This window comes from Neoarius graeffei, chromosome 4 (genome assembly GCF_027579695.1).
Source record: "Neoarius graeffei isolate fNeoGra1 chromosome 4, fNeoGra1.pri, whole genome shotgun sequence".
Lineage (NCBI taxonomy): Eukaryota > Metazoa > Chordata > Actinopteri > Siluriformes > Ariidae > Neoarius > Neoarius graeffei.
The window spans coordinates 82381599-82394592 of record NC_083572.1 but is presented as its reverse complement, the minus strand read 5'-3'; the positions used below and the strand labels follow the sequence as shown (position 1 = coordinate 82394592).

The 12994-nt window shown below is 38.6% G+C and overlaps 1 protein-coding gene across 2 annotated transcripts in view; it reads left to right on the top strand.

Annotated features, from left to right (window-relative positions):
* Window positions 1-12994, top strand: part of nme7 (NME/NM23 family member 7) — a 74053-nt gene that overhangs the window by 23258 nt on the left and 37801 nt on the right. For both annotated transcript variants that reach the window (XM_060919839.1, XM_060919838.1), the window contains exons 8-9: window positions 4015-4079; window positions 5700-5768. In XM_060919839.1, the coding sequence (XP_060775822.1) occupies window positions 4015-4079; window positions 5700-5768 (134 nt within the window). The remainder of the gene's footprint in view (window positions 1-4014; window positions 4080-5699; window positions 5769-12994) is intronic.

Below are 12994 nucleotides of genomic sequence, written 5' to 3'. Positions count from 1 at the left end.
AGATGTGTGGCAATCGAAGAAACCCTTTCACATGATCAAATTTTGACATTTTCTACTATATAAAGTTCTGAAAACTACAGGTATTCCTGCACTGAAATATGTTTCTATTTTGCATATACATATCTCATCCTGAAATAAATTTCTGCCATTTTAAATGCTGAAAAGGGAGAGAGATTGAAAAGGGAGAAATTGCATTTAAAGAGTTCATTCCAGTTCCACTGAAAGAAGCTGAGCCAACCGTGACATTTTTATTAATTTACTTATGGAAAACATTGCAGCCAATTTTTAATTATAAACTTGTGACTGGATAGGAGTTATCACTTGGATTAGGAGCATCATCCGCATCTGTCTCCGTCTCATCATTTGAGATAAGATACTTGTGGTATTTAAACACAAACCTCATCATCTTCTCTTTATTTGACTAACTACTGCCTATTTTACATTAGTGGGGAAATAATTGCTAATTAATTCAGTTAATATTTGTTGCTTACATTTATTTAGTATTTTTTTTCTTTACTAATGGCTTTTAAACATTTTAAAACTTTTGTTTGCTGTTATCAGTAGGACTCTTCTCTGTTTGGATAATGTGACAGTGAAGAAGCATTGTGGACATTCAGTGAGAATCTAATTTCAAATGGAATTAATAAGGCTTAATTTCTGTTTTGCTATCTAAAATATATATATATAGTGTGTGTGTGAGACCAATGGGGGGCCTTTCTGTGTGGAGTTTCCATGTTCTCCTCTTGTCTGTGTGGGTTTCCTCTGGGTGCTCCGGTTTCCTCCACAGTCCAAAGACATGCAGGTTAGGCTAACTGGTAGGTGTGAATGTGAGTGTGAATGGTTGTTTGTCTCTGCGTCAGCCCTGCAATGATCTGGTGACTTGTCCAGGGTGTACCCCGCCTCTTGCCCATAGTCAGTCAGCTGGGATAGGCTCCAGCTTGCCCGCGACCCTGCACAAGATAAGCGGCTACAGATAATGGCTGTGTGTGTGTGTGTGTGTACATACACACACATTTTATATATATATATATATATATATATATATATATATATATATATATACATACATACACATATATATATATATGTGTGTGTGTGTGTGTGTGTATATATGTGTGTGTGTGTTGTTGTTGTTGTTGTTGTTTTTTGTAAAATATATTTGTTTTCATAAAGTAGAGATGTCAAAGTATATTATTGGCAGAGAAAAGCTTTATTGAGAGAGCTTGTAATGTTAAGGAAGAAATTTTCACCTGCTCACAATGTGTGCTGTTTTCCTATGAGGCACCTGGTTGACAGATAAATTGAGACCCCACAGTGAGCATACACATTACAAACAGCCCAAACCCCCCCCCACACACACACACACTCTCTAACAGTAACATGTAAAAGACCTCCTGTGAGTGTGTCCTGCCTGAAGGCCTCAAGCTGAGATGCTGACAGCTTGTGATTCAGGACCGACACAAGCCTGTATTATTTTCTGATTAAGAGGTCTGGAGCCCAGCAGATCTATGAAAGTAGAGTCAATACTGCTGATAATACTGCTGGTGGCAGTTCATTTTTCTGTTGTTGCTTTGGTTTTGTTTTGTGTTGTGCTCACACACAATATGATCACTCAACTGTTCTTCATTAACCGTTCATATACAGTCTGGCCATGAGGTTCACCATTGTTAATACCTTTCATTCTGTCAACACAAGCTCATATGAATGGTTGGTTATGAATTGAATGCATTTGCACAGCCTGCCTTAGAGGGAATATAAAAGAAAAAACATGAAAGAGAAAGCATGGACATATAGAATTTTAAGCTCATGTTATAGAAGTGCATGCAAAGTAACTATCAGGCTATAATAAATGGCTAATCATTTACTCGGCTTTATTGCCAAAGGCCTCATTCTGAGCAATATTTTACACTTTCAGCAGGACACAGCCTAGAAAATATTTCAACAAACGCATGAATATTTAAACCATTTTTATGGATTGTTACTGCAGTCATCAATACTGGATAACTAGTGGCCTTGCAAGTAATATAGCATTGTGAGTTAATCCCTCCCCAAGTGCTATGCCATATGGGACAATGTGTATATATAGTTCTTGTCTCATGTAACCACTAGAAGGACAACCTTGGCGTTAATTTGTGGAAATAAACTCAACGTCGTATACAACTAATAATAAAGCTCGTATAGAGAGTTTTAGAAAACAGATTAAACTTTAATTCCCAGATGTATGTGTAATGGAAATTAGCTGGGTCAAAGGTTCATTAAACCAATGCTCGTACTTTCCTTATCATAGATCATGTGGAAGATATTATCCATGATCAACTGTGGCTGAATAAAATGCACTCTACCAATGAAAGAGCTTGCTCATGCCTGGAATCAAGAAACTCGTTGCTAAGCAGCCCCAACCCAATTGCCTAGCAACAGGCGTGCTTGCGTCTAGGCATGGCTGATGGGGCTGCGGCTTGATGATGATGCTGTGGGAGAACATATAGGTGCCATGGAAGTACTATTTGCATGCTCTCAGACTCTCCACAGGTGGTGCTGCAGCTGTACTGAATTACAAAGAAATCTTGTATGTAACATGTTAAAAAAAATTCTTGTCCTGCAAAAAGTAATCCAGATGCAGATAGTTCTGAATGTGGCCACGGAGTCATGATCATTTTCACAGACTGTTCTATTCAGCAGATGTGTGTGTAATCCATCATTCAAGTTATCGGTCACCACCAGGACTGTACTTGCTGTTCCTTAATGTACAATGCAGCAGTAATGAATACATGCTATCATAGCAAAGTGTCAGTTCTGGGAACTGGAAAGCAGTTTCATGATGGATACTAATATCACACCAACACTTATGTTGTAGGTTCTCGGGCGCATATTAGGCTGGTTCAGTGCTAGAAGTGCTTTTATTAAAAGTCCTTCTTTGTCCTGGTTTAGGTGTGGTTCATCTTTGGAAATTCAGCCTTTTGTGTTCTGTGGAGAGTTTGCTTCTGCACTGTAATTCAATGCACTGTGGTTTGACTAAACACAGTGATCTGAGAGGTTTTTACTAGTATAATCACTGTATGCTCTTTCCAGAGTAGACTGTGCTGAGGGAAATCTAGAATTGCAATATTGTGCTAGTAGTGATCATATTTTCCCTATGATTTTACGATCTTGTAAACTCTAACGTTTGGTTTAGCAGTCACAGATCACTCTGAACGTTAAACAGAAGGATGAAGGTCTCCTGAAGGAGTTACAGCTTATTTATAAAGATACTTGGCATACTTTTTTTTGTTCCAAGGTTACCAAGGAAGTGCAAGTGGCTATGTCAAAATCACAGTCATGATGACTTATAAGAGAAACCAGGCTCTGTTAGTGCATTTCTTTTTTCGAGTTGCTGTTTTATATTTGCTGTGGTGCTGGCTCTTAACGTGTACACCTACTCTTCAATAACACCATGCTCAGCCACCTCATTGTCTGACACACTGATGCTGCATATTCATTAAATCACTAAGGAGCGTTTACACAGAATTTGTCAGTGTAGTTGTGTATGCGATCTTGGTAAAGCAGAGAAATATAGCCTAGGTTAGAGAGCTTGTCTTTGTCATGTCTGAGGCAGGGGAATCCAGCTGAATGTGACAGCATGACTCTATGCATGAGGCTTAATGTGATGACACTGGAGTCTCATTGGGCTTTTTCTCATGTCGCGATTGATGACTCATATGTTACTCACAGGTATTCAAAAAGAGCATGAAAACGAATGGCTCAGTGTGATGCACAATGTGGTGCATAGTGCAAAAGACAAGATAAAGAGAACTGTGGCCTTATCAGCAGTGCTGCAGGAAAAAAAAAAAAGAGGTTTACCATTGTGACCATATCTCATGTTTCTCATGCTCATGCATGCATGTTTTCACATCTAATGCACATACATGTTTTCACTAGGGGTCATTTAACTTTTTTGTGCATTTGCATATTTTATGTTCTATGTGTTTTTAATTTTGTTCGCAAAATGTTGAGATTTAACATGTGTTGCATCCACAGCTCTGACCGGAAAGATCCTCAGCTCAATCACAGAAGCTGGATTTGAGATCACTGCATTACAAATGGTCAGTGCACTGAAAGTCTAAAAATAAATTTTAAAGCTGTACTGCCTTTCAGATTTTTCAAGTTTGGGTCATAAAAAGGATTTTCCCTGACACCCAATTATTTTTGTTTAGTGAACCAAAAGCTACTGAATTCGAATCACGGGCTTCCAATTTTATTATTATTATTATTTTTTTAGTAGAACAATTAATGAATTTAGAGCCACATGGCCCTAAATTCTCCGCTATTTTTTCCTGCTTCACCATGACCCAATTCATGGTGGGCTTTCCCCGTTTGCGCAAGGCATTGTGGAATACAAATTTGAAACAGGTGAGGGAACTGGAGAATGTGAGTGTGCGAATGAAACGTGAAAGACCGACTGCAGTAACGGAACGCGAGAAGAAAAGATGTTATGTTGCGAAGGAAAGGAAACGTAGGACCAAACTAATAAATATCGGCGGTCATTGAGCACCTCGGTGTGATCAGCTGTTTGTTTAGCGACAAAATGATGTAACTGTCAGTGCATGGTCAAGTTAAACCTGTAGATGGAAGTAATGCAACTCTGGATGCCAGCTGCCGTAAAACCCAAAAGAAGAAGGTAAACCTGCATATGCGCACACGGACTTCCTCTGTCTGCTTGACTGCGCGAAGCAAGCGATTTCATGCACATTATTTGCTCGGGAATCCCCTCAAATTAAATAACTTCCCAGCCACAGAATGGCCTTATATTTTTTTATATATTACAGAAATAAACATGTATCACAATGACCAAATTTCAGAAGGAACTAAATTTGACCGATTTTTATGAAATCGAAAGGCCGTCTAGCTTTAATATGATGCCTTTACATCTGTTCTGTAGGTGTTTGTGTTTTTAATAATCGAATAATGAGTTTTCAAGGGTGTAAATGGTTTCTTGTAGTGGCCATCTACTTACCACTGACAAATTAAATATTGCAAAATATCCTAAGAATAATTAAACTTTAAATCTGATCATGTTAGCTATGCAAACTAATCACCCCTATTTCCAGAGAACATGAAATCACATGATCGAAGAGAGACCCTTTTTTTGTTTTTTGCCCCCCTTTATTTTCTGACCTGGCTGCCATAGCCATGAAGTCTGCCCTGCCTGGTTACGTTGTTCCTGTGTTGTCTCTCTTTACAGCTAATCTTGGTACAGAATAAATGCCTGATCTAGAACTGTTCAGTAGATGGTTTGATGCTATGAGGATCATTAATATGCATGTAGTTGGGAGTGTTCCCTATAAAATGTATATTGTATTTCATAGTACCATAGTGTTTTATATTAATAGTGGTCTGAGGTGGTTATGTAATCAGGCCGTCTAATTCTCCTTATGAGCTTGAGGCCAAGATCTTAGCTTTGATAGTGAGCTATAATTTCAAGCACGACTTTCTTTTTTATTTTTGTCCAGGCAGAGTAGTTATCACTGAATTAATATTTTCTGAAGAAGAATGAGTGTTTTGAAAGAATCAGTTATTACATAGTCCAGTTCCTGATGAATAATCACTACCACATCACTGTTTATATTCCATTTGGTTTAATTTAAATTTTTGATAATTGCATATTAATATCTTGCATTCTCAGTTTCAGATGTGTATTTAGATTTTTCTTAACCTTTTCACAGTTCAACATGGATCGATTAAATGCAGAGGAGTTTCTTGAAGTTTATAAAGGCGTAGTCACAGAGTACACAGTAAGTAGAGCAGATCTCATGCCACACTTTCAGTAAAGGGACACAGTGTATTTCTCTGTAGCAGCAGGAAGGAAAAAAACAATGGTTATAGGAAAAATACTCTGTCATTTGCATCATACCACCAAGCTTTTGAGTAGAGTTATTGTTGCCACCCTGAAGTTTATTACCTTCCAATATCGGCACATCCCAAAGTGGTTTATTCCACTTGTACCACAACAAATTGTCAGCAGTTACAATTTTTAATTTATTAATGAGTGGAGCATTATATTTTTAATAATTTACAGTCACTTTTAATGTTGTAGAACATCTGTAGTCTGAGACATGTGACTTCCTGTTATCACTTATGTTATAGCAGCTATATATACTCATTCCCTTACTAGCCTCCCTTTTTTTTCTCTTTATTTTAATAAGACAAATAAAAACTTAGCTTGCCATGTTACTGAGAAACCAGAAAGTACAAAACCATCAATCCCGAAGACGTTTCTATCGAGCCTTCTCAGACTTCTACTGACCATTACAACGTGCCAGTACTGGAGATTCCTTCTATAAATGTCTTCTTAAAAAAGCTTTACCATATCAGTGATATGGGGGGGCAAATTAACAATTTAGTACAGCCTTAAAAAGAAAAAATACACTGGTGAGCTCCACAACACCAAAAGGCCTGGAAGACAACTAAAGTGGATGATCACAGAATTCTTTCCTTGGTAAAGGTAAACACCTTCACAATATCTAGCCATGCTGAGAACACTTTTGAGCAGGTAGGCATATCATTGTCAAGTTTACAATCAAGAGCGACCTTCATGAATGTAAATACAGAGGGTTTACCTCAAGATGCAAATCACTGGTAACACTCAAACAGAAAAGCCAAATTAGACTTTGCGAGAAAACATCTGAAAATGCCTGCCCGGTTCTGGAACAAGATTCCAGAATGATGGAAAGAGAAGAATGTGGAGAAGGAAAGGAAGGGCTTATGATCCAAAGCATACCACGTCATCTGTCAAATATGGTGGAGGAAGTGTTACGGCATGGGCATGTATAGCTGCCAATGGAACTGGGTCACTGGTAGAAGTAGCAGGACAAATTCTGACATGTATTGACCTATACTTCCTGCTCAGATTCAGTCAAATGCTGCAAAACTGATAGGATGGCACTTCATAATACAGATGGATAATGATCCAAAACAGACAGCAAAAGCAACCCAAAAGCTCCTTAAGGCAAAGAAATGGAATATTCTTAAATGGCCGAGTCAGTCAACCCAATTGAACACGCTTTTCACTTACTGAAGACAAAACTGAAGACTGAAAGACCTGCAAACAAGCCGCAACTGAAGGCAGTTGCAGTAAAGGCCTGGCAAAGCATCTCAAGGGAGGTAACTCAGCATTTATTGATGTCAGTGGGTTCCAGACTTCAGGCGATCACTGACTGCAAAGGATTTGCATCCAACTATTAAAAATAATCCTTATAGTTATAATTGTTAGTTTGTTCAATTACGTTTGTGCCTGTGAAAATGGGGGATTTATGTAAAAAAAAAAAAGGCTGTAATTCCTAAATGGTTTAGTCAGTATTTCTAAGCCCCTTGAATTAAATGTGAAAGTCTGCACTTCAATGACATCTTCATTTTAAATCCATTGTGGTGATGTACAGAGGCAAAATTATAAAAACTGATCCTGTACAAATACTTATGCACCTGACAGTAGTTGTTAATATACACTGTCTGACCAAAAAAAAATCCAAGTCACCATGTGGATTTAAATAAGCAAATACTCAAGTGCCTTTGATTGGATAATTACTGCAGTGAGTTTCAGTTGGCAACAATCCTTTTAACCCTAACTGATGCAGTGAGTAGCTTCTCATTTCTTAAACAACCATGTCGGAAGATGTACTGTGGTCATGGAAAAGATGTTACTGTATTTCAGAAGAGTCAAATAATTGGCCTTCATCAAGCAAAGAAAACAACAAAGAGCTTGCTGAAATTACTGAGATTGGGTTAAGAACTGTTCAACACATCATTAAAACCTGGAAGGATAGTGGTGGACCATCAACTTCAGAGGAAAAAATGTGGTTAGAAAAAAATTTGACTGACTGACTGGAGATCACGTAAACACTTGAAGTGAAATTGTAAAAAATCAACAGTAGAACTCATGGCTATGTTTAATGGCATTGCATTTCCACAAGCATAATGCGTCAAGAACTCGCAGGATCAGGACTAAACGACTAAACAGCTGTGTGGCCATAAGAAGACCACTTGCTAGTGAGGCTAATCAGAAGAAAAGGCTTCAATTTGCTAGGGAGCATAAATATTGGACTCTGGAGCAATGAAAAAAGGTCATGTGATCTAAGTCCAGATTTACTCCATTCCAGAGTGATGGGTGCGTCATGGTAAGGAGGGAAGTGTATGAAGTGATGCACCCATCATGCGTAGTAGCCACTGTACAAGCTACTGGAGGCAGTGTTATGATCTAGGGTTGCTTCAGGTGGTCAAGTCGAGGCTCAGCAACATTAAGTGGTAATAAAATGAAGTCAGCTGACAACCTGAATATACTGAATGATTCCATGGATTTTTTTTTTCTTCCCTGATGGCACTGACACAAAATTGGGACTCAAATTGTGAAAGAATAGTTCAGGGAACATGAGGAATCATTTTCACACATGAATTGGCCACCACAGGGTCCTGACATTAACCCCATTGAAAGTCCTTGGGATGTGCTGGAGAAGACTGACGTTTAATTCTCCCATCATCAACACAAGAGCTTGGTGAAAAATTAATGCAGCTCTGGATGGAAGTAAACGTTGTGACATTGCACAAGGCTGTTAACTATACCACAGAGAACGCACGTCATAATCAAAACAAAAGGCAATCCAGTTAAATGAGTGTGCACGACTTTGTTCTTAGCCAGGTAGTGTAGAAATAAGAACACATTAGAACAAGTGCGTTAATATATCTTCTGATTTGAATTGCATCCAGAACTACTGTCAGAGCTGCTGTTGTACAAAATAAATCAACACCTTCTAATTGAATCAGAACTGAGAATTCAGCAGCCCTGTGATATAACGGTGTTTAACAGAATAGTGTTTTTACTGTTGTTGCACAGAACATTATCGTTCTAGTTGTTAATCAGTTTAATACTAGTGTCTAGAGTTTCTGACAGAGTACCTGCTAGGTCAGTTAAGTAGGTCAGCAGTATGGTCTGTATTTTTCTGACTCATGTGAGAGGTACAGGCTTCCCACTGGTTTACACTTATTTGACTAGCTCTCTGTATGGCTTTAAGGAGTTTGCATAAATGTATATGCAGATGGTCTTGTGTGTACATTATGCTTTCATTATTCTTATGCACATGGGCTGTCATAACCAGTCTTGGGGAACTTATGCAGAACATAAAGTAGCTATACAGAATATCTTTGTTTTTTTTTTCCTCCTATAAGAAAACACAAAAGATGCTGTAATGCATTTATGTTCATCCATGTAATGAAGATCTTTTTCCTCCAAAACCTGGTGCAGAACTTTTTGGTTTAAATGAGAAGCGTTATGTTTGGAGAAAGGAAAACACTGCATTCCAGCATAAGAACCTTATTCCATCTGTGAAACATGGTGGTGGTAGTATCATGGTTTGGGCCTGTTTTGCTGCATCTGGGCCAGGACGGCTTGCCATCATTGATGGAGCAATGAATTCTGAATTATACCAGTGAATTCTAAAGGAAAATGTCAGGACATCTGTCCATGAACTGAATCTCAAGAAAAGGTGGGTCATGCAGCAAGACAACGACCCTAAGCACACAAGTCGTTCTACCAAAGAATGGTTAAAGAAGAATAAAGTTAATGTTTTGGAATGGCCAAGTCAAAGTCCTGACCTTAATCCAGTCGAAATGTTATGGAAGGACCTGAAGCGAGCAGCTCATGTGAGGAAACCCACCAACATCCCAGAGTTGAAGCTGTTCTGTATGGAGGAATGGGCTAAAATTCCTCCAAGCCTGTGTGCAGGACTGATCACCGGAAATGTTTAGTTGCAGTTATTGCTGCACAAGGGGGTCACACCAGATACTGACAGCAAAAGTTCACATACTTTTGCCACTCACAGATATGTAATCTTGGATCATTTTCCTCAATAAATAAATGACCAATTATAATATTTTTGTCTCATTTATTTAATTGGGTTCTCTTTATTACCTCTGCCAAGGAGGTTATGTTTTCGGTAGCGTTGGTTTGTTTGTTTGTTGGTTTGTCTGTTAGCAACATTACGGAAAAAGTTGTGAACGGATTGCTCTGAAATTTTTTCCAGAGGTGTGACTGGGCACAAGTAACAATCCATTAAATTTCGGTGGTGATCCGGATCACCGTCTGGATCCCACAATTTTTTAAAGGATTCTTGGCGGAGGTCTGCGCTCTTCGAGTGCTTTTCTAGTCTACTTTTAGGACTTGTGTGAAAATCTGATGATGTTTTAGGTCATATTTATGCAGAAATATAGAAAATTCAAAAGGGTTCACAAACTTTCAAGCACTATTGTATATTTAGAATGTGACAACATTTAAGTTTATTCATTTGGCAGATGCTTTAGATGGTTAACAATTGGGCTGAGCAATTGATGTTTACGGAAGCACTGCGATTTGACATTTTCAAGTCCTATCCTGAACTTGCAACTAACTAATAAACTGTGCTTGTCTAAAATACAGATATTTGACAACAAATTAGACTCACCATGCACTTTTAATAAGAACACCTGTATACCCGCTCATTCATGCAAGTCTTGGACCAATCAGCAATATAATTACATAAAATCATGCACGTACAGGTCCAAACAGAAAGCTGAGGCCACAGTAGACACAGGCTGACTGTATTGGAGCGATATTTTTCCTATCTTCAACTGTCCAGTTTCGCTGACCCTGTTCCCACTGTTGGCTCAGATTCCTGTTCATGGCTGACAGGAATGGAACCCAGGGTGGTTTTCTCTTGTTGTTGTAGCTCATCTGCCTCAAGGTTAGGCATATTGTGCATTCTGAGATGCTTTTCTTCTTACAGTTGTAAAGAGAGATTGACATACATGTCAACCTTTTGGTCAATCAAACCTGTATAACCAACCTCCAAAATCCGTATTTCCCTTATAAAATCCGTATAAGATGCAAATTAAAATAATTTACCTAAAATTTGAATGATAATTAACGATGATATATCCAAATTACTTTTTATTCAGTATTAATAACAATAAACCTTCAGAATGAATACAAAGCTCCAATGTTCGACGAAAACACAGTGTCACTCCTAATGTTCTGAATTGTACCCCATGACAACTTTTTTTTTTTTTAGCAGTCTGCACCAATACCTCACGAGGCTGCATGTCACAGCAAGTGTCTGTGTTGATCTTGCCGGAGTGCCCATTCAGAATCTTTTCAGTCGCTATTGAAAGTCGCTCAGGTGGAAATACGTGTTTCAAACAAAATGTTACTTCCCGGTTGGCGGGATTCTCGCAGTGCGGTGTGCGCATGATCAAAAGTGGAACGAAGTCTCGCTACCACAAGATAACGCGCGATTTCATAAGACTCTTTACTGGCTGTTTGTGCTTTCTGTGGTGTACAGTACATTTGTAAATGTTATGCGCTCTTTTATCATCGTGGGAATTGATTATAGCTCTAAATAAATATTGAATTTTTTTAAAGAATCCGTATAACTTTATTTGTACGCCCGTATACTACGTTTATTGAATCAAATCCGTATAAAATACGGACATTCCGTATAGGTTGACATGTATGGATTGAGTTACTTGCTGTCAGTTCAAACAATCTTGACCATTCTGTCTCATCAACAAGGCATTTCTGCTGGCAGAACTTCCACTCACTGCAAGTTTATTTATGTTTTTCACACCATTCTGTGTCAACTGTAGACTGTCGTGTGTGTGTGTGTGTGTGTGTGTGTGTGTGTGTGTGTGTGTGTGTGTGTGTGTGTGAGAAATCCCAGGAGATCCCTTCGAGCACCAATAACCATGCCACAATTAGAGTTGCAGAGATCACATTTTTCCCTATTCTGATGTTTGTTGTGACAGTTAACTGATGTTTTTGGCCTGTCTTGACATGATTTTGCACTGCTGCAACATGATTGGCTATAATTTTGGTACCGGTGTTATGAAGAAAGCCAGGGTGGTAGTGTGGGTTTTTAAAAAAAAATTACAGCACCAAAATTAAACATGCAAACAATTGAGTGTTAGTCAGTGAATGCATTTGTGTAATTGTTGCTGCTGCTGTGATGAGGCAAATTTAGAAGCTACAGTGGTATGCAAAAGTTTGGGCACCCCTGGTCAAAATGCTGTTCCTGTGAACAGTTAAGCAAGTTGAAGATGAAATGATCTCCAAAAGGCATAAAGTTAAAGATGACTCATTCCCTTTATATTTTAAACAAAAAAAAAAAATTTTTAATTTTAATCTTTTACATTTTCAAAATTACAAAAAAGAAAAAGGGCCCAAAGCAAAAGTTTGGGCACCCTGTATGGTTAGTACCTAGTAACACCTCCTTTGGCAAGTATTACAGCTTGTAAACACTTTTTGTAGCCAGCTAATAATCTTTCAGTTCTTACCTGGGGGATTTTCACACATTCGTCCTTGCAAAAGGCTTCCAGTTCTACAAGTTTCTTGGGCTGTCTTGCATGCACTGCTCTTTTGAGATCTATCCACAGATTTTCAATGATGTTTAGGTCAGGGGACTGTGAGGGCCAGGGCAAAACCTTCAGCTTGTGCCTCTTGAGGTATTCCATTGTAGATTTTGAGGTGTGATGTTTGTTTGCTTCCAGAATTTGCTGGTATGTATTTGAATCCATGCTTTCCTCAACCAATGAAATGTGCCGTGCCACTGGCTGCAACACAACCCCAAAGCATGATTGATCCACACCCATGCTTCAGAGTTGGAGAGGTGTTCTGTTCCTAGAATTTGCCACCCTTTTTTCTCCTATCATACCTTTGCACATTGTGGCCAAAAAGTTCTATTTTGATTTCATCAGTCCACAGGACTTGTTTCCAAAATGCATCAGGCTTATTTAGATGTTCATTTGCAAACTTCAGACACTGAATTTTGTGGCTAGGACGCAGGAAAGGTTTTCTTCTGATGACTCTCCCATGAAGGTCATATTTGTTCAGGTGTCGCTGCATAGTAGAACAGTGCACCACCACTCCAGGGTCTGCTAAATCTTTCTGAAGGTCTTTTGCAGTCAAACAGGTTTTTATTTGCCTTTCTAGCAATCCAAC